This window comes from Ranitomeya variabilis, chromosome 4 (genome assembly GCF_051348905.1).
Source record: "Ranitomeya variabilis isolate aRanVar5 chromosome 4, aRanVar5.hap1, whole genome shotgun sequence".
Classification (NCBI taxonomy): Eukaryota; Metazoa; Chordata; class Amphibia; order Anura; family Dendrobatidae; genus Ranitomeya; species Ranitomeya variabilis.
Window position 1 is genome coordinate 759,227,363 of NC_135235.1, and position 20,177 is coordinate 759,247,539.

Genomic DNA, 20,177 nt, shown 5'->3' on the forward strand with positions numbered 1-20,177 from the left:
TTCTTAGCAACAAAAAAAAATCCCGCTCCCATCGGTGAAGAAGATGGCCGAATATGCCCTTTCTCCAAAGACTCCTTAACATAACTCCACATAGCGGTATGTTCAGGCACAGACAGGTTGAAAAGTCGGCCCTTAGGAAACTTACAGCCTGGAATCAAATCAATAGCACAATCACAGTCCCTATGCGGTGGAAGAGAACTGGACTTGGGCTCATCGAATACATCCTGAAAATCAGACAAAAACTCTGGAATTTCGGAAGAGGAAGAAGAAGAGATGGACATCAAAGGAACATCATTATGAACCCCCTGACAACCCCAACTAGTCACAGACATAGACTTCCAATCCAACACAGGATTGTGTACCTGCAACCACGGAAAACCCAGTACGATAGCATCATGTAAATTATGCAACACCAGAAATCGACAATCTTCCTGATGGGCTGGCGCCATACGCATGGTCACCTGTGTCCAAAACTGAGGCTTATTTTTAGCCAAAGGTGTAGCATCAATCCCCCTTAAAGGAATAAGGTTCTGCAAAGGCTGCAAGGGAAGACCACAACGCCTGGCAAACTCAAAGTCCATTAAATTCAAAGCGGCTCCTGAATCCACAAACGCCATGACAGAAAATGACGATAATGAGCAGATCAAGGACATAGATAACAGAAATTTAGGTTGCACAGTACTGATGGTAAATGAACTAGCGATCCTCTTTGTCCGCTTAGGGCAGACTGAAATAACATGAGAAGCATCGCCACAATAATAACACAACCTATTCTGAAGTCTGAATCCCTGTTGTTCTGTTCTAGACAGAATCCTATCACACTGCATTGGCTCAGGACTCTGCTCAGAGGACCACGCCACAGCGCGCACAGTTCTGCGCTCTCGCAAGCGTCGATCAATCTGAATAGCCAGAGACATAGAATCGCTCAGATCCACCGGTGTGGGAAACCCCACCATAACATCTTTTTCGATTCAGAAAGACCCTTTCTGAAAATTGCCGCCAAAGCATAATCATTCCATTTAGTCAAGACAGACCATTTTCTAAATTTCTGACAATACAATTCTGCTGCCTCTTGACCCTGAGACAGGCCCAACAAGGTCTTTTCTGCTTGATCCACATAATTAGATTTATCATACAATAGTCCTAAAGCCTGAAAAAAGGAATCTATATCAAGCAAAGCAGGACTCCCAGATTCCAGGGAAAATGCCCAATCCTGTGGATCACCACGCAGCAGAGAAATAACGATTTTAACCTGCTGAATGGAATCTCCAGAGGATCGAGGTCTCAAAGCAAAAAACAGTTTACAGTTGTTTTTAAAACTGAAAAATTTAGACCTGTCACCAAAAAACAAATCAGGGGTAGGAATCTTCGGCTCTAAAACAGGAGTCTGAACAATATAATCAGAAATTCCCTGCACCCTAGCAGCAAGCTGGTCTACACGAGAAGCTAATTCATTAACCTCCATGCTAATGCAAAACTCCTCAGTCACCCAGGGGAAAAGAGGGAGGAACAAGCAAAACAGACTACAGAAAAAAAAATGACTCAACACTTTTCTTCCCTTCTGAGATGCATTTAACTCATTATTCGCCAGTTGTACTGTTATGATCCGGTGACCTAGGAGCTGCATGGAACTTTCTCAGGAGAAGTGGAATCTGTACTGACCGCAAACCCTGAACTTAACACCGCAACTAGAAGTAGCCGTGGAGTGTACCTAACCAACCTAGACACCTCGACACAGCCGGAGAACTACATACCCCTATAGATGGAAATGGGAAAACTAACTTGCCTCAGAGCAGACCCCCAAAGGATAGGCAGCCCCCACAAATATTGACTGTGAATAGGAGAGAAAAGACACACACAGGCAGAAAACAGATCTCAGCAAAAGAGGCCACTCTAACTAAACAGGGAAAGATAGAACAGAATGCTAAGCGGCCAGTATTAAAACACTTCAAAAATACCCACAGCAGAAAATACAAAAGTTTCCACAAACTAACTAAAGTCATGGAAGGGAGTTAGGGAGGTGTAAACATGTTGTATGCTGGACAAACAGCCGCAGCAAATTAAGAGATTGGAACAGTCAGTAATACCAGTCCCAAAGCAAGACCTTTTTACAGGAAAGCTAGGTGTCAGCCGGGAAAGGTGGGGAAAATAATTTGAAATCCATGATGGTTCATTTTAATGAAGGTGAGATCATCAACATTTTGGGTAGCCAGACGAGTCCTTTTTTCGGTCAGTATTGAACCAGCAGCACTGAATACTAGTGTTGAGCGATACCGTCCGATACTTGAAAGTATCGGTATCGGAAAGTATCGGCCGATACCGGCAAAGTATCAGATCCAATCCGATACCGATACCCGATACCAATACAAGTCAATGGGACTCAAGTATCGGACGGTATCCCTGATGGTTCCCAGGGTCTGAAGGAGAGGAAACTCTCCTTCAGGCCCTGGGATCCATATTAATGTGTAAAAGAAAGAATGAAAATAAAAAATATTGCTATACTCACCTCTCCGACGCAGCCTGGACCTCACCGAGGGAACCGGCAGCGTTGTTTGCTTAAAATTCGCGCGTTTACTTCCTTACGTGAAGTCCCGGCTTGTGATTGGTCGCGTGCCGCCCATGTGGCCGCGACGCGACCAATCACGGCAAGCCGTGACGTAATTTCAGGTCCTTCAGGATTTTAAAATTACGTTCTGGCTTGTGATTGGTCGCGTCGCGGTCACATGGGCGACGCGACCAATCACAAGCCGTGACGTCACGGGAGGCTGGACACGCGCGCATTTTAAAATGCGTGCGTGTCCAGCCTCCCGTGACGTCACGGCTTGTGATTGGTCACGTCGCGACCAATCATAAGCCAGAACGTAATTTTAAAATCCTGAAGGACCTGAAATTACGTCATGGCTTGCTGTGATTGGTCGCGTCGTGGCCACATGGGCGACGCGACCAATCACAAGCCGGGACGTCACGGGAGGCAGGACACGCGCGCATTTTAAAATGCGCGCGTGTCCTGCCTCCCGTGACGTCCCGGCTTGTGATTGGTCGCGTCGCGACCAATCATAAGCCAGAACGTAATTTTAAAATCCTGAAGGACCTGAAATTACGTCACGGCTTGCTGTGATTGGTCGCGTCACGGCCACATGGGCGGCACGCGACCATTTACAAGCCGGGACTTCACGTAAGGAAGTAAACGCGCAAATTTTAAGCAAACAACGCTGCCGGTTCCCTCGGTGAGGTCCAGGCTGCGTCGGAGAGGTGAGTATAGCAATATTTTTTATTTTAATTCTCTCTTTTACACATTTTTACATTAATGTTGTTTCGATACCAATACCCGATACCACAAAAGTATCGGATCTCGGTATCGGAATTCCGATACCCGCAAGTATCGGCCGATACCCGATACTTGCGGTATCGGAATGCTCAACACTACTGAATACTCTTTCTGATAGCACACTAACTGCAGGGCAAGCAAGCTCCTGCAATGCATATTCGGCCAATTCAGGCCAGGTGTCTATTTTGGATGCCCAGTAATCAAAGGGGAATGACGGTTGAGGGAGAACATCGGTAATGGAGGAAAAATAGTTAGTAACCATACTGGACAAATGCTGTCTCCTGTCACTTTGAATTGATGCTGCTGTACCTGTCGTGTCTGCGGTCATTGCGAAATCACTCCACAACCTGGTCAGAAAACCCCTCTGTCCAACGCCACTTCTGATTTGTGCACTTCTAACACCTCTGCCCTGTTGCCCCCTGCATCTTGTGTGAGAACCATCACCGGCGCTGTGTGCTGGGAATGCCTGAATCAAACGGTCTACCAGAGTAGCTTGTTTGGTTGCTAATAGTTGTTCGAGGTTCTCATGTGGCATGATATTTTGCAATTTGCCTTTATAGCGAGGATCAAGGAGGCAGGCCAACCAGTAATCGTCATCGGTCATAATTTTTATAATGCATGGGTCCCTTTTGAGGATACGCAAGGCATAATTCGCCATGTGGGCCAATGTTCCAGTTGTCAAGTCAGTGCATATGCTGGGTTGAGGAGCACTTTCGGGCAAATCAACGTCACTTGTCTCCCTCAAAAACCCTGAACCCGGCCTTGCAACGCCAGCACTTTCTATTGCCACCTGAGAAGCTTCCTCATCCAAAAAATACTCATCCCCATCATCCTCCTCGTCCTCCTCCTCTTCGGCCGCCACCTCGTCCTGTAGACTTCCCTGAGCAGACAATGGCTGACTGTCATCAAGGCTTCCCTCGTTCTCGGCTGCAGACGCCTGCTCCTTTATGTGCGTCAAACTTTGCATCAGCAGACGCATTAGGGGGATGCTCATGCTTATTACGGCATTGTCTGCACTAACCAGCCGTGTGCATTCCTCAAAACACTGAAGGACTTGACACAGGTCTTGTAGCTTCGACCACTGCACACCTGACAACTCCATGTCTGCCATCCAACTGCCTACCCGTGTATGTGTATCCTCCCACAAATACATAACAGCACGCCTCTCTTCGCACAGTCTATGAAGCATGTGCAGTGTGGAGTTCCACCTTGTTGCTACATCGATGATTAGGCGATGCTGGGGAAGGTTCAAAGACCGCTGATGGTTCTGCATACGGATGGAGTGTACGGGGCGAACGGTGGATGTGAGAGCAAAGTCTGCGCACTTTCAGCAGCAGGTCGGGTAACCCCGGATAAGTTTTCAGGAAACACTGCACCACCAGGTTTAAGGTGTGAGCCAGGCAAGGAATGTGTTTCAGTTGTGAAAGGGCTATGGCAGCCATAAAATTCCTTCCGTTGTCACTCACTACCTTGCCTGCCTCAAGATGTACAGTGCCCAGCCATGACTGAGTTTCTTGCTGCAAGAACTCGGACAGAACTTCCGCGGTGTGTCTGTTGTCGCCCAAACACTTCATTGCCAATACAGCCTGCTGACGCTTTCCACAAGCTGTTCCATAAATGGACACCTCGTGTGCAACAGTGGCAGCTGCGGATGGAGTGGTCGTGCGACTGCGGTCTGTGGATGAGCTCTCGCTTCTGCTAGAGGACGAGGAGGAGGAGGGGGAAAGAACGCCTACAGCCAACTGTTTCCTAGACCGTGGGCTAGGCAGAACTGTCCCAATATTTCTGTCCCCTGTGGACCCTGAATCCACCACATTAACCCAGTGTGCCGTGATGGAGACGTAACGCCCCTGGCCATACCTACTGGTCCATGCATCTGTTGTCAGGTGCACCTTTCTACTCACAGATTGCCTGAGCGCATGGACAATGTGGTCTTTTACATGCTGGTGGAGGGCTGGGATGGCTTTTCTCGAAAAGAAGTGTCGACTGGGTAGCTCGTAGCGTGGTACAGCGTAGTCCATCAGGGCTTTGAAAGCTTCGGTTTCAACTAACCGGTAGGGCATCATCTCTAACGAGATTAGTCTAGCAATGTGGGCTTTCAAACCCTGTGTACGCGGATGCGAGGATGAGTACTTCCTTTTCCAAACGAGAGTCTCATGTAGGGGGAGCTGGACTGGAGAGCTGCATACGGTGGAACTAGCGGGGGTGCCGGTGGACATGGGTGACTGAGAGAGGGTTGGTGATGGTATTCTTGATGGTGCCCTACATACAGTTTTTCCGACCACGAACCTGGTGATTCCCTGACTGCTTTGGCCTTGCGACGAAACCGCCACATTACCTGCAGGTGGTGTGGTAAACGCTGGGCTTACAGTGAGGGAAGGGATGTCGCGTTGCTGACTAGCTTCATTCTGAGAGGGTGCTACAACGTTAAGGGACGTTTGATTGTTTGTCCAGGCTTGCAAGTGCATGGTGGTTAAATGTCTATGCATGCAACTTGTATTTAAGTTTTTAACATTCTGACCTCTGCTGAAGGTCCTTGAGCATTTCTTACAGATGACTTTGCGCTGATCATTGGGATCTTGTGTAAAAAAAATTCCAGACTGCACTCTTCCTATCGGATACCTTTTCAGGCATTGCACACTGTTATGTTCTGGTGACCTAGGAGCAGCATGAAACGTACTCTGGAGAAGGTGGTACCTGTACTGACCGCAGACCCTGAACTTAACACCGCAACTAGCAGTAGCCGTGGGATGTGTTGTGAACTCTGTTCTTGGGCTCCCTCCTGTGGTCATTAGTGGTACTGTGTGAGTTCTGTCTTTGGGCTCCCTCTGGTGGCTCTTTTGTTATTCTGCGAGTCTGTGGCCTGGATCAGCTGCTTCGTCACCTGCTATTCAGGTTTCCTATTTAACTCACCTGGACCTTTACTTGTTGCCTGCTGTCGTTGTATTCAGTACTGGTTCTGATCTCTCCTGACTTCATTCGTGTCCTGTCTCTTCTAGAGAAGCTAAGTTTTTTGCTAGTTCACTTTTGCTCATCTGTGTACAAAATGTTTCTCAGTATATGATGAGTTCAGTCCAGCTTGCTAATATGTGATTTTCTCGCTTGCTGGAAGCTCTGGGGTGCAGAGTTTCTCCCCTCACATCGTTAGTTGGTGTGGGGGTTCTTGCATTCTCTGCGTGGATATTTTTGTATAGGGTTTTATACTGACCGCACAGATTCTTTGTTATCCTCTGTCTATTTAGTGATTAGCGGGCCTCCTTTGCTAAATCTGTTTTCATTTCTACGTTTGTACCTTCTCCTTAACTCACCGTTATTATTTGTGGGGGGCTGTCTAAACTGTGGGGTTGTTTCTCTGAGGCAAGTGAGGCTTTGCTTTCTCTCTAGGGGTAGTCAGTTTCTCAGTCTGTGAAGAGACGTCTAGGATTTTTAGGTACGTTCCACGGCTGCCTATAATGTGTGCGGTTAGGATCAGGTTTGCGGTCAGTCTAGTTCCCACATCCCCAGAGCTCGTCCTATGTTCTTTTACTTAGCTGGTCAGTTTTGCGATCCTAAGCCACTAAGGATCATAACAGGGATGTACCTAACACGGCCTAGACACCTCGACACAGCCGGAGGACTAAATACCCCTAAAGATAGAAACGGGAAAACTATCTTGCCTCAGAGAAAATCCCCAAAGGATAGACAGCCCCCCACAAATATTGACTGTGAGAGGAGAGGGAAATAACATACGCAGACTGAAAACAGGATTTAGCAAAGGAGGCCAGTCTAGCTAAAACAGAAAGGACAGGACAGAGTACTATGCGGTCAGTATTAAAACACTAGAAAATATCCACCGCAGAAAATACAAAATCTCCACATCAAACTAAAGACATGGAGGATAAATCTGCATCTCCAGAGATTCCAGTTAGGCTGAATAAATCCTTACACAGACCAAGCTGGACAAGAAAAAACATAGAAATGCACTGAACAATAAGGCCCACAGCATGTGGACTGCAAAAACAAAGCCAGAACTTATCTTTGTTGATTTGGACAGCATAGCAGGAGAAACCAGGCAGAGATGTGAATCCTCCAAAAACAATGGACAACTGGCACTAACCAAAGGATCCAGCAAGGCTAAATAGCCTAGTCAGATTTGCAATAAGTGGACACACCTGATGACTACTGCGATCCAAAGACAGCAGCAGTACCACTTATAACCACCGGAGGGAGCCCAAGAGCAGAATTCACAACACCGACCTACTTTAACCTGATGGCCACGCTGTCCTACAACTGGCTTTGGTTTTGCCACACGTTTTTGGCCAGATACGGGCCTGCCAGATGGAACCTGTTGCGATGTTGATGCCTGCTGCGGCTCCTCCACTTCAGAGCTAATGCCGCCTGCACCCTGTTCCCCCAATGGCTGCCAATCGGGGTCAACAACTGGGTCATCTATGACTTCCTCTTCTATGTCCTGTGCACCTTCCTCTGGGTCACCGTGTAAGCCGGTGCTATAGCGTTCGTGACGGGGATCCATAGTCTCATCGGGGTCAGATTCTGGATCAGTACACTGCGAGGGCAATGTTCTGATCTGAGTCAAAGGAACAGCATAATAATCTGGCTGTGGCTGTGCATCTGTGCACTCCATGTCCGATTCATCTTGTAATGGGCATGGCCGGTTAACAATTTCCCTTTCTAACCCAGGCACGGTATGTGTAAAGAGCTCCATGGAGTAACCAGTTGTGTCGCCTGACGCATCCTTCACTGTTGCTCTTTGTGAAGGACACAAGGAAGCGACTTGTTCCTGACCGGGAGCATCCAATGACGATGCACTGCTCTGACATTTGGCACTTTCCAATGAGGAGGAGGCGAAAGAGCTAGAGGCAGAGTCAGCAAGGAAAGCCAATACTTGTTCCTGCTGCTCCGGCTTCAAAAGCGGTTTTCCTACTCCCAGAAAAGGGAGCCTTCGAGGCCTTGTGTAGCCAGACGATGGCGCTGGCTCAACAACTCGAGACTTAGGGGCTATATTGCTTTTCCCACGGCCACGACCACCTGATGCTCCACGACCACCACCACTACCATCATTACCAGCTGGCAATGAACGCCCACGGCCACGACCTCTTCCACCAGACTTCCTCATTATTGGAAAAATGTAACCTAACTAACAACCGTTAGGTGGTCCGGTAAAACCAGTTAGAAGGTGTACGTGAACTTGTTGTGAATTTAAATCTCCCTTTTTTATGTGTGGGAGAATGCAGGAAAAAATCAGGCCCACTGTATTACACTACACTGATTGGCAGACAGAGGCTGGCAGATATGACACTAACAGGACTGACGCAGATGCACACACTGGCAATAGAAATGTCCCTCTTTTTTTATATGGGAGACAAGGGATTTAATCAGGCCCACTATATCACAGTATAGTTCCTGTGGCACAAAATGACTGACAGATACCACAGACAGCACTTGCACAGATGCACAGAGTTGGCAAGATTATTCTCCCTTTATTTTATTTTTTTGGGGGGATATGGGAGACAAGTGATTTAATCAGGCCCACAGTTATACAGTAGGTTTTCTGTGGCAGAAAAAAAAAAGATGCCACACACAGGACTGGCACTAATGCAGATTTGCCAATCTTAATCTCCCACTTTTTTTTTTTTTTTATGGGAGAATTAGGAAGAAATCAGGCCCACTGTTATACAGTAGGTTTTCTGTGGCAGAAAGTGGCTTGAAAAAATATAACAAAAAAAAAAAAAAAAAAAAGGGACTGTACTACAATTACTATCTTCCTACAGTTATCTCAGAAAAGTGTGGCAGGCAGCAATAAAAAGGAGTGCTGCACACAAGAGTCAAAAGTGTGGACAAACAAACATGATAGCTGTGCAGAAAGGAAGGAGCAACTGGATTTGTGCTTTGAAAAAAGCAGTTGGTTTGCACAGCGGCGTACACACAGCAACGCAGCTATCAGGGAGCCTTATAACCTACAGAGCTGTTGCACAGAAATCTAGCCTCCACTGTCCCTGCAAAGAAAAGGTGGTGTTGGACAGTGGAAATCGCTACAGTACAAGCGGTTTTGGGGTTAATTTACCCTGCCTAACGCTATCCCTGCTTCTGACGAAGCGGCAGCATCCTCTCCCTACGCTCAGATCAGCAGCAGTAAGATGGCGGTCGGCGGGAATGCCCCTTTATAGCCCCTGTGACGCCGCAGAAAGCAAGCCAATCACTGCCATGCCCTTCTCTAAGATGGTGGGGACAGAGACCTATGTCATCACGCTGCCCACACTCTGCGTGCACCTTCATTGGCTGAGAAATGGCGCTTTAAGCGTCATATGAAACGCGACTTTGGCGCGAAGATCGCGTACCGCATGGCCGATCCCACGCTGGGATCGGATCGGGTTTCATGAAACCCGACTTTGCCAAAAGTCGGCGACTTTTGAAAATGACCGATCCGTTTCGCTCAACCCTACTAATGAACCCAGGATCTATAAGATATTTACCATACGATAGTTGGATAGGCAGGAGTGTATCATCCAAAACGATAGCCCACTTGGTTGCTATGATGCCTGTTATGATCTGGTGGATATGGAGCAGCACTGATATGACCTGGTGAGTAAACTTAATCATGGACAAGCTCTGAGAAGGTGGCAGCTTTACTGACAGCAATCACTGATATGACCTAGTGGTTACGGAGCAGCACTGATGTGACCTGGTGGGTAAACTTAATCATGGACAAGCTCTGGGGAGGTGGTAGCTTTACTGACCGCAGTCCCTACTCCTAACACCAACACTAGAAATAGCCGTGGACTGTTCCTGACTCTCCCTAGACACCTCGTCACGGCCTAAGAACTAACTACCCCTGAAGATGGAAACGGAAAACTATCTCGCCTCAGAGAAACTCCCAAAAGGAAAGATAGCCCCCCACAAATATTGAATGTGAGTGGAGAGGGAAATGACAAACACAGAAATGAAAATAGATTTTAGCAAAGGAGGCCACAACTATCTAAATAGACAGAAATAGAAAAGGATACTGTGCTGTCAGTATTAAAAACTCAAAATCCACGCAGAGATTACAAAAATAGTCTCCACACCGACTCACGGTGTGGAGGGGTAAATCTGCTACCCCAGAGCTTCCAGCTAGCCTGAATATTTCATAATGACAAGCTGGACAAAAAGAGACATAACTTAAACCTTAACAAAAGGTCAAAAGCAAGGAACATCCCAAGAACTAGCAAGAACTTATCTTGAGCTGAAATGGACTGGTCAACAGAGAATTCTAGAGAGAGGACTGAATCCAACCAGAAAACATTGACAGCAGGCAAGGACTAAAGACCGGAGCACAGTTAAATAGCAAGGCCAGGGAACCGATTAGTGAAAGCAGCTGCTAAGTTCCACTCGAAACCACCAGAGGGAGCCCAAGAGCAGAACTCCCAAAAGTACCATTCCTGACCACAGGAGGGAGCCCAAAAACGGAATTCACAACAGATGCCTATGAATTGACAGGGCTCAGTGGGGTGTGGTATTGGTCACCCTCTCCTTCGCATCATAATAATTTCAGCAATATCCACATTCCCATGATGGTGGTACATAGAGTCATAGATAGTGTTGAGCGATACCTTCCGATATTTGAAAGTATCGGTATCGGATTGGATCGGCCGATATCCAAAAGAGGCTAAGTGTCAGAATTGGTGCATCTTAGAGATGTGCCTTTTCCGGGCGGCTGAGAGCTGATATTTTTAGCCTGGTGGTGCAGTATCCATGACCTCTTGCTAGGCTATTAATATCAACCCGCAACTGTCTGCATAGCCTTTGCTGGTTAATAAATATAGGTGCACCCTACGTCACTTTTTTAGAGGAGTCCCCGATTTTAATAGCCACTAAAGGCTAAGTATACAGTTGTGAGCTGATATTACTAGCCAGGGAAGCTCCATGGGTATTACTCCCTTTCCTAGGCTATAAGCAAACTTCTGTGTGTGAATCAGAGCTGAGATCTAACGTGATAGAAGATTACAGTGCGGGGAAGACGGGAAACCTTCATATAGACGGCCAGTGGTGATGGAGTCAGTGACCGACTCTGGCCAAATATGTTTCTAGAGCCATAGTAGAAGATGAAGATGTCGTCCTCATCATGAAGTAGTTATTTCTCATGTCGCGTGTAATGAATATCTCCTGCAGTATTCCTAATGCCAATTCCAGGGTCGGTAAATGAGACGAGAATTAGCGTTATGGAAGATGAGTCTATGAGAAACATATTCCGCTGCCGACTCCGATGAAGAAACTGCTTGTTGTCTGTGGCCTAAATATATAGGTTTTATTAGTAGATGTAAAGAAGGAAACTAAAGAGTGTAAAATAATAAATCTCCGCATATGTTTCCCTTATTATCTCCAGTAATTGTATTATTACACAGGATTCTTATGATGTTACAGCGGCTCATCTTCTCATTCAGGTCTCTACAATATCGGATCCTCTCAGTGAAGTTTTTCTACAAAAGAGAATTGTCCTGATTTACCCATCAAAGATGGATATGGGCAGAGACAAGATGGCGGAGAGGATATTACACCTCACCCTAGAGATCCTCTTCCGGCTTACTGGAGAGGTGAGAGATTCTGATGACGTCACATTACATCATTCTTATCTATGGGAATAACAGATGGACAGAGCTGGAGAGGTGAGGACTCTGGAAATGTCTGTATGAGATTTATTAATGTGTCTCTCTATTACCAGGATTTCACAGTGGTGAAGAAGACCTCTAGTGATCGCTGTCAGGACCCTGTGTCTGAGGGATGGAGAAGACTCCTGAGCCCAATCACGGGGCCTCCACCTCACCCCCTGATCCATGAGGACATCAATGACCAGAAGATCCTAGAACTCGCCTACAAGATGATTGAGCTGCTGACTGGAGAGGTGACACAGCTGGGAATGCTGGGACATTATACAGTAACACTATGAAGGGATCGGTGGGATGACGGTATCATTGTGTGTGTCAGGTTCCTATAAGGTGTCAGGATGTCGCTGTCTATTTCTCCATGGAGGAGTGGGAGTATTTAGAAGGACACAGAGATCTGTACAAGAACGTCATAATGGAGGTTCCCCAGCCTCTTACATCTCCAGGTAATAGACAGGACTAAATACACACGGCCTATAATTATCTGTATGTAAAGAATGAATTCACTCCCTGTATGTGTTTCCTCCAGATCTATCCAGTAAGAAGACAACACCAGAGAGATGTCCTCGTCCTCTTCTTCCACAGGACTGTAACCAAGAAGATCCCAATGTTCCTCAGGATCATCAGGTAGATGGAGAGAAGGTGTCAAGAGATACTTGTATAATGAGAATGGTGGAGATGGCAGGACAATAATAATAATAATAATAATAATTGTTATTTATATAGCACCACCATATTCCGCAGCACTTTACAATTAAGCGAGGACATGTACAAACAATAAATTCAGTACAAGTTAAGACAATTTAAACAGTGACATTAGGAGTGAGGTCCCTGCTCGCAAGCTTACAATCTACAAGGAAATGGGGGGACACAATAGGTGAAAAGTGCTTGTTATTTCAGGTCTGGCAATTATAATAAATAGGGATTTTCATACAAAGCTGCATGATCCGGTCATCAGCCCGTGTGTTTAAGTGCAATAGTCAAGTATCAATTGCAGTTATCATGTGCATGGAGGGTGTGGAGACAGATGAATAGTAGGGTGCAGATTCAAAGTAATATTTGGAAGGAGGGAACAGGGCAAAGTTAGTTTACTGAGTAGTTGATGTGGTAGGCTTGTTTGAAGAGATGGGTTTTTAGAGCGCGCTTGAATAGGTCGGGGCTAGGTATCAGCCTGATCGTCTGGGGAAGTGCATTCCAGAGAGCTGGCGCAGCATGAGAGAAGTCTTGTAGACGGAGGTGTGAGGTTCGGATTACAGGGGATGTTAGTCTTAGGTCATTTGTAGAACGGAGGGCACGTGTAGGGCGATAGAGATGAGAGAGGAGATACAAGGTGGTGCAGAACTGTGGAGGGCTTTGTGGGTGAGAGAGATGAGTTTATACTGGACCCTGTAGCGAATTGGTAGCCAATGTAATGACTGGCACAAGATGGAGGCATCAGCTGGACAGAAATATGACCCTGGCTGCCGCATTCAAGATGGATTGTAGAGGAGAAAGATGCAGGTGACAAGAGCGAGTGAGTGATCGGATATAGGGAGTAAAGGAAAGTTCGGTGTCGAATATGACCCCAAGACAGCGGGCATGCTGCATGGGAGTTATGGTTGAACCCTCCAGGGTAATTTCGATGTTGGTAAGAGTGAGGTTAGTAGAAGGGAGAAACACAAGAAGTTCCGTTTTGGAGAGATTTAGTTTCAGGTAGAGGGAGGACATGATGTTAGAGACAGCAGACAGACAATCCTTGGTATTTTGAATTAAGGTAGGGGTGATGTCAGGGGAATAAGTGTATAATTGGGTGTCATCAGCATAGAGATGATACTGGAACCCAAATCTGCTGATTGGTTGTCCAATCAGTGTATAGAGAGAAGAGGAAGGGGCCTAGGACTGAACCCTGGAGAACCCCGATAGTAAGGGGACGAGGAGAGGAAGAGGGGCCGGCAAAAGAAACGGTGAAGGAGCGGTCAGAGAAGTAGGAGGAGAACCAGGAGAGGGCTGTGTCCTCGAGGCCTATGGAGCGGAGCATAGTGGGAAGGACCTGGTGATCCACAGTGTCAAATGCGGCAGAGAGATCCATGAGAATCAGCAGAGAGCAATGACCTTTGGATTTAGCTGTTATTAGATCATTAGAGACTTTAGTGAGGGCAGTTTCAGTGGAGTGTAAAGAGCGGAAACCAGATTGTAAGGGGTCAAGAAGAGAATTATCCGAGAGATAGCGGATTAGATGGGAGTGGACCAAGCGTTCTAGGAGTTTAGAGATGAAGGAAAGGTTAGAGACAGGTCTGTAGTTAGCAGTGCAGTTCTGGTCCTGGGATGGCTTTTTAAGTAAAGGGGTTATGATGGCATGTTTAAATGAGGAGGGAAAGATACCAGAAGAAAGAGAGAGGTTAAATATTTTAGTCAGGTGAGTGGTGACCACTGATGAGAGAGACTGCAGGAGATGTGAAGGAATGGGGTCACTGTTGCAGGTTATAGGCTGAGCAGAAGCGAGGAGCTTGGAAACTTTTTGAAACTCCCAAAAGGAAAGATAGCCCCCCACAAATATTGAATGTGAGTGGAGAGGGAAATGACAAACACAGAAATGAAAATAGATTTTAGCAAAGGAGGCCACAACTATCTAAATAGACAGAAATAGAAAAGGATACTGTGCTGTCAGTATTAAAAACTCAAAATCCACGCAGAGATTACAAAAATAGTCTCCACACCGACTCACGGTGTGGAGGGGTAAATCTGCTACCCCAGAGCTTCCAGCTAGCCTGAATATTTCATAATGACAAGCTGGACAAAAAGAGACATAACTTAAACCTTAACAAAAGGTCAAAAGCAAGGAACATCCCAAGAACTAGCAAGAACTTATCTTGAGCTGAAATGGACTGGTCAACAGAGAATTCTAGAGAGAGGACTGAATCCAACCAGAAAACATTGACAGCAGGCAAGGACTAAAGACCGGAGCACAGTTAAATAGCAAGGCCAGGGAACCGATTAGTGAAAGCAGCTGCTAAGTTCCACTCGAAACCACCAGAGGGAGCCCAAGAGCAGAACTCCCAAAAGTACCATTCCTGACCACAGGAGGGAGCCCAAAAACGGAATTCACAACAGATGCCTATGAATTGACAGGGCTCAGTGGGGTGTGGTATTGGTCACCCTCTCCTTCGCATCATAATAATTTCAGCAATATCCACATTCCCATGATGGTGGTACATAGAGTCATAGATAGTGTTGAGCGATACCTTCCGATATTTGAAAGTATCGGTATCGGATTGGATCGGCCGATATCCAAAAGAGGCTAAGTGTCAGAATTGGTGCATCTTAGAGATGTGCCTTTTCCGGGCGGCTGAGAGCTGATATTTTTAGCCTGGTGGTGCAGTATCCATGACCTCTTGCTAGGCTATTAATATCAACCCGCAACTGTCTGCATAGCCTTTGCTGGTTAATAAATATAGGTGCACCCTACGTCACTTTTTTAGAGGAGTCCCCGATTTTAATAGCCACTAAAGGCTAAGTATACAGTTGTGAGCTGATATTACTAGCCAGGGAAGCTCCATGGGTATTACTCCCTTTCCTAGGCTATAAGCAAACTTCTGTGTGTGAATCAGAGCTGAGATCTAACGTGATAGAAGATTACAGTGCGGGGAAGACGGGAAACCTTCATATAGACGGCCAGTGGTGATGGAGTCAGTGACCGACTCTGGCCAAATATGTTTCTAGAGCCATAGTAGAAGATGAAGATGTCGTCCTCATCATGAAGTAGTTATTTCTCATGTCGCGTGTAATGAATATCTCCTGCAGTATTCCTAATGCCAATTCCAGGGTCGGTAAATGAGACGAGAATTAGCGTTATGGAAGATGAGTCTATGAGAAACATATTCCGCTGCCGACTCCGATGAAGAAACTGCTTGTTGTCTGTGGCCTAAATATATAGGTTTTATTAGTAGATGTAAAGAAGGAAACTAAAGAGTGTAAAATAATAAATCTCCGCATATGTTTCCCTTATTATCTCCAGTAATTGTATTATTACACAGGATTCTTATGATGTTACAGCGGCTCATCTTCTCATTCAGGTCTCTACAATATCGGATCCTCTCAGTGAAGTTTTTCTACAAAAGAGAATTGTCCTGATTTACCCATCAAAGATGGATATGGGCAGAGACAAGATGGCGGAGAGGATATTACACCTCACCCTAGAGATCCTCTTCCGGCTTACTGGAGAGGTGAGAGATTCTGATGACGTCACATTACATCATTCTTATCTATGGGAATAACAGATGGACAGAGCTGGAGAGGTGAGGACTCTGGAAATGTCTGTATGAGATTTATTAATGTGTCTCTCTATTACCAGGATTTCACAGTGGTGAAGAAGACCTCTAGTGATCGCTGTCAGGACCCTGTGTCTGAGGGATGGAGAAGACTCCTGAGCCCAATCACGGGGCCTCCACCTCACCCCCTGATCCATGAGGACATCAATGACCAGAAGATCCTAGAACTCGCCTACAAGATGATTGAGCTGCTGACTGGAGAGGTGACACAGCTGGGAATGCTGGGACATTATACAGTAACACTATGAAGGGATCGGTGGGATGACGGTATCATTGTATGTGTCAGGTTCCTATAAGGTGTCAGGATGTCGCTGTCTATTTCTCCATGGAGGAGTGGGAGTATTTAGAAGGACACAGAGATCTGTACAAGAACGTCATAATGGAGGTTCCCCAGCCTCTTACATCTCCAGGTAATAGACAGGACTAAATACACACGGCCTATAATTATCTGTATGTAAAGAATGAATTCACTCCCTGTATGTGTTTCCTCCAGATCTATCCAGTAAGAAGACAACACCAGAGAGATGTCCTCGTCCTCTTCTTCCACAGGACTGTAACCAAGAAGATCCCAATGTTCCTCAGGATCATCAGGTAGATGGAGAGAAGGTGTCAAGAGATACTTGTATAATGAGAATGGTGGAGATGGCAGGACAATAATAATAATAATAATAATAATTGTTATTTATATAGCACCACCATATTCCGCAGCACTTTACAATTAAGCGAGGACATGTACAAACAATAAATTCAGTACAAGTTAAGACAATTTAAACAGTGACATTAGGAGTGAGGTCCCTGCTCGCAAGCTTACAATCTACAAGGAAATGGGGGGACACAATAGGTGAAAAGTGCTTGTTATTTCAGGTCTGGCAATTATAATAAATAGGGATTTTCATACAAAGCTGCATGATCCGGTCATCAGCCCGTGTGTTTAAGTGCAATAGTCAAGTATCAATTGCAGTTATCATGTGCATGGAGGGTGTGGAGACAGATGAATAGTAGGGTGCAGATTCAAAGTAATATTTGGAAGGAGGGAACAGGGCAAAGTTAGTTTACTGAGTAGTTGATGTGGTAGGCTTGTTTGAAGAGATGGGTTTTTAGAGCGCGCTTGAATAGGTCGGGGCTAGGTATCAGCCTGATCGTCTGGGGAAGTGCATTCCAGAGAGCTGGCGCAGCATGAGAGAAGTCTTGTAGACGGAGGTGTGAGGTTCGGATTACAGGGGATGTTAGTCTTAGGTCATTTGTAGAACGGAGGGCACGTGTAGGGCGATAGAGATGAGAGAGGAGATACAAGGTGGTGCAGAACTGTGGAGGGCTTTGTGGGTGAGAGAGATGAGTTTATACTGGACCCTGTAGCGAATTGGTAGCCAATGTAATGACTGGCACAAGATGGAGGCATCAGCTGGACAGAAATATGACCCTGGCTGCCGCATTCAAGATGGATTGTAGAGGAGAAAGTTTGGTAAGAGGGAGACCGATTAGAAGGGAGTTGCAGTAGTCCAGACGGGAATGAATAAGAGCGACAGTAAGAGTCGTAGCAGTTTCAAAGGTGAGAAAAGGTCGGATTTTGGAGATGTTATTAAGATGCAGGTGACAAGAGCGAGTGAGTGATCGGATATAGGGAGTAAAGGAAAGTTCGGTGTCGAATATGACCCCAAGACAGCGGGCATGCTGCATGGGAGTTATGGTTGAACCCTCCAGGGTAATTTCGATGTTGGTAAGAGTGAGGTTAGTAGAAGGGAGAAACACAAGAAGTTCCGTTTTGGAGAGATTTAGTTTCAGGTAGAGGGAGGACATGATGTTAGAGACAGCAGACAGACAATCCTTGGTATTTTGAATTAAGGTAGGGGTGATGTCAGGGGAATAAGTGTATAATTGGGTGTCATCAGCATAGAGATGATACTGGAACCCAAATCTGCTGATTGGTTGTCCAATCAGTGTATAGAGAGAAGAGGAAGGGGCCTAGGACTGAACCCTGGAGAACCCCGATAGTAAGGGGACGAGGAGAGGAAGAGGGGCCGGCAAAAGAAACGGTGAAGGAGCGGTCAGAGAAGTAGGAGGAGAACCAGGAGAGGGCTGTGTCCTCGAGGCCTATGGAGCGGAGCATAGTGGGAAGGACCTGGTGATCCACAGTGTCAAATGCGGCAGAGAGATCCATGAGAATCAGCAGAGAGCAATGACCTTTGGATTTAGCTGTTATTAGATCATTAGAGACTTTAGTGAGGGCAGTTTCAGTGGAGTGTAAAGAGCGGAAACCAGATTGTAAGGGGTCAAGAAGAGAATTATCCGAGAGATAGCGGATTAGATGGGAGTGGACCAAGCGTTCTAGGAGTTTAGAGATGAAGGAAAGGTTAGAGACAGGTCTGTAGTTAGCAGTGCAGTTCTGGTCCTGGGATGGCTTTTTAAGTAAAGGGGTTATGATGGCATGTTTAAATGAGGAGGGAAAGATACCAGAAGAAAGAGAGAGGTTAAATATTTTAGTCAGGTGAGTGGTGACCACTGATGAGAGAGACTGCAGGAGATGTGAAGGAATGGGGTCACTGTTGCAGGTTATAGGCTGAGCAGAAGCGAGGAGCTTGGAAACTTTTTCTTCTGAAACAGGCTCAAAGATATCTAGTGAGCTTGAGGTGCGGCAGGGAAGGGGATCCAGGCACGGAGGAGATTGCGCTGAGATATCCTGATGGATGTGGTTGATTTTTTCTAAGAAATAAGTGGCCAGATCCTCACCACTGAGGTTGGTGATGGGGGCCTGTACTTTAGGTTTCAGGAGGGAGTTTAAGGTTTCAAAAAGTCGTTTTGGGTTGTTGGATAGTGAGGTGATGACGGTGGTAAAGTAGGATTGTTTGGCCAGATGAAGGGCAGAGTTATAGGTTTTGAGCATGAACTTATAGTTGATGAAGTCTTCTGCTAAGAGAGATTTTCTCCTCTGCCGCTCTGCACACCTTGAGCAATGCAGAAGAAAGCGTGTTTGCATAGTGGGCCAGGGCTGCCACTGTCTGTGTCAGGCCTTTCTGCGTGTAGAAGTTGCCGCTTCATTTAGGGCATTCTTCAGTGTATTATTGAAGTGTGACAATGCTAAGTCTGGACAGGAGAGAGAGGAGATGGGGGCTAAAGATGTGTGGAGATTGTCCATAAGCTGCTAGGTATTAATGGAACGTGTATTCCGATAAGTGTGGTAAGTGGGGGTGTCCTGGGTGAGGAGACAATTCTTGACAGAGAAGGAAAGAAGGTTGTGGCTTGAGAGTGGGAGAGAGGAGTTAGTAAAGTCGTGCAACGATCCGGGACGGGAGAAAACCAGGTCCAGAGTATTCCCGTCCTCATGCGTAGGAGAATTAGTAAACTGTGAGAGGCTGAATGAAGAAGTTTGAGAAAGAAGATGAGAGGCAGATTAGGAGAGGGGATCATTGATGGGGATGTTAAAGTCTCCCATGATGAGGGTAGGGATGTCACAGCATAGAAAGTGAGTAAGCCAGGTGGCAAAGTGGTCTAGAAACTGGCAGGGGAAGCCTGAAGGGCGATAAGCAACCGCCACTCGCAAGAAGAGCTTAAAGAGTCTGATGGCGTGGACTTCAAAGGAAGGAAATGTAAGTGAGGGAACCGGGGGGATGACCTGGAAAGCACATTGTGATGAAAGGAGCAAGCCAACACCTCCACCCTGTCCTCAGGTCTGGTGGTATGTGAAAATTTCAGCCCACCAAACAATAGAGCTGCAGCGGCGGTGGTGTCTGAATGCTGGATCTAGGTTTCTGTAATAGCCAGAATGTTAAGGGAGTTAGAGAGGAAAAAATTGTGAATGTAAGTTAGTTTGTTACACACAGACCGTTAATTCCAGAGAGCACAGTGGAAAGCGGTAGGAGAAGGCATGCACTGAATGTTAATAAGATTAGCAGGGTTTCTATATGT

General features: G+C 46.2%; 1 protein-coding gene across 1 annotated transcript in view; it reads left to right on the forward strand.

Moving 5' to 3' along the window:
- Window positions 1–20,177, forward strand: part of LOC143766856 (uncharacterized) — a 112,614-nt gene that overhangs the window by 12,035 nt on the left and 80,402 nt on the right. The window contains exons 2-9 of the mRNA XM_077254843.1: window positions 11,749–11,898; window positions 12,027–12,206; window positions 12,290–12,413; window positions 12,497–12,594; window positions 16,020–16,169; window positions 16,298–16,477; window positions 16,561–16,684; window positions 16,768–16,865. Of these exons, the coding sequence (XP_077110958.1) occupies window positions 11,821–11,898; window positions 12,027–12,206; window positions 12,290–12,413; window positions 12,497–12,594; window positions 16,020–16,169; window positions 16,298–16,477; window positions 16,561–16,684; window positions 16,768–16,865 (1,032 nt within the window). The 5' untranslated portion in view covers window positions 11,749–11,820. The remainder of the gene's footprint in view (window positions 1–11,748; window positions 11,899–12,026; window positions 12,207–12,289; window positions 12,414–12,496; window positions 12,595–16,019; window positions 16,170–16,297; window positions 16,478–16,560; window positions 16,685–16,767; window positions 16,866–20,177) is intronic.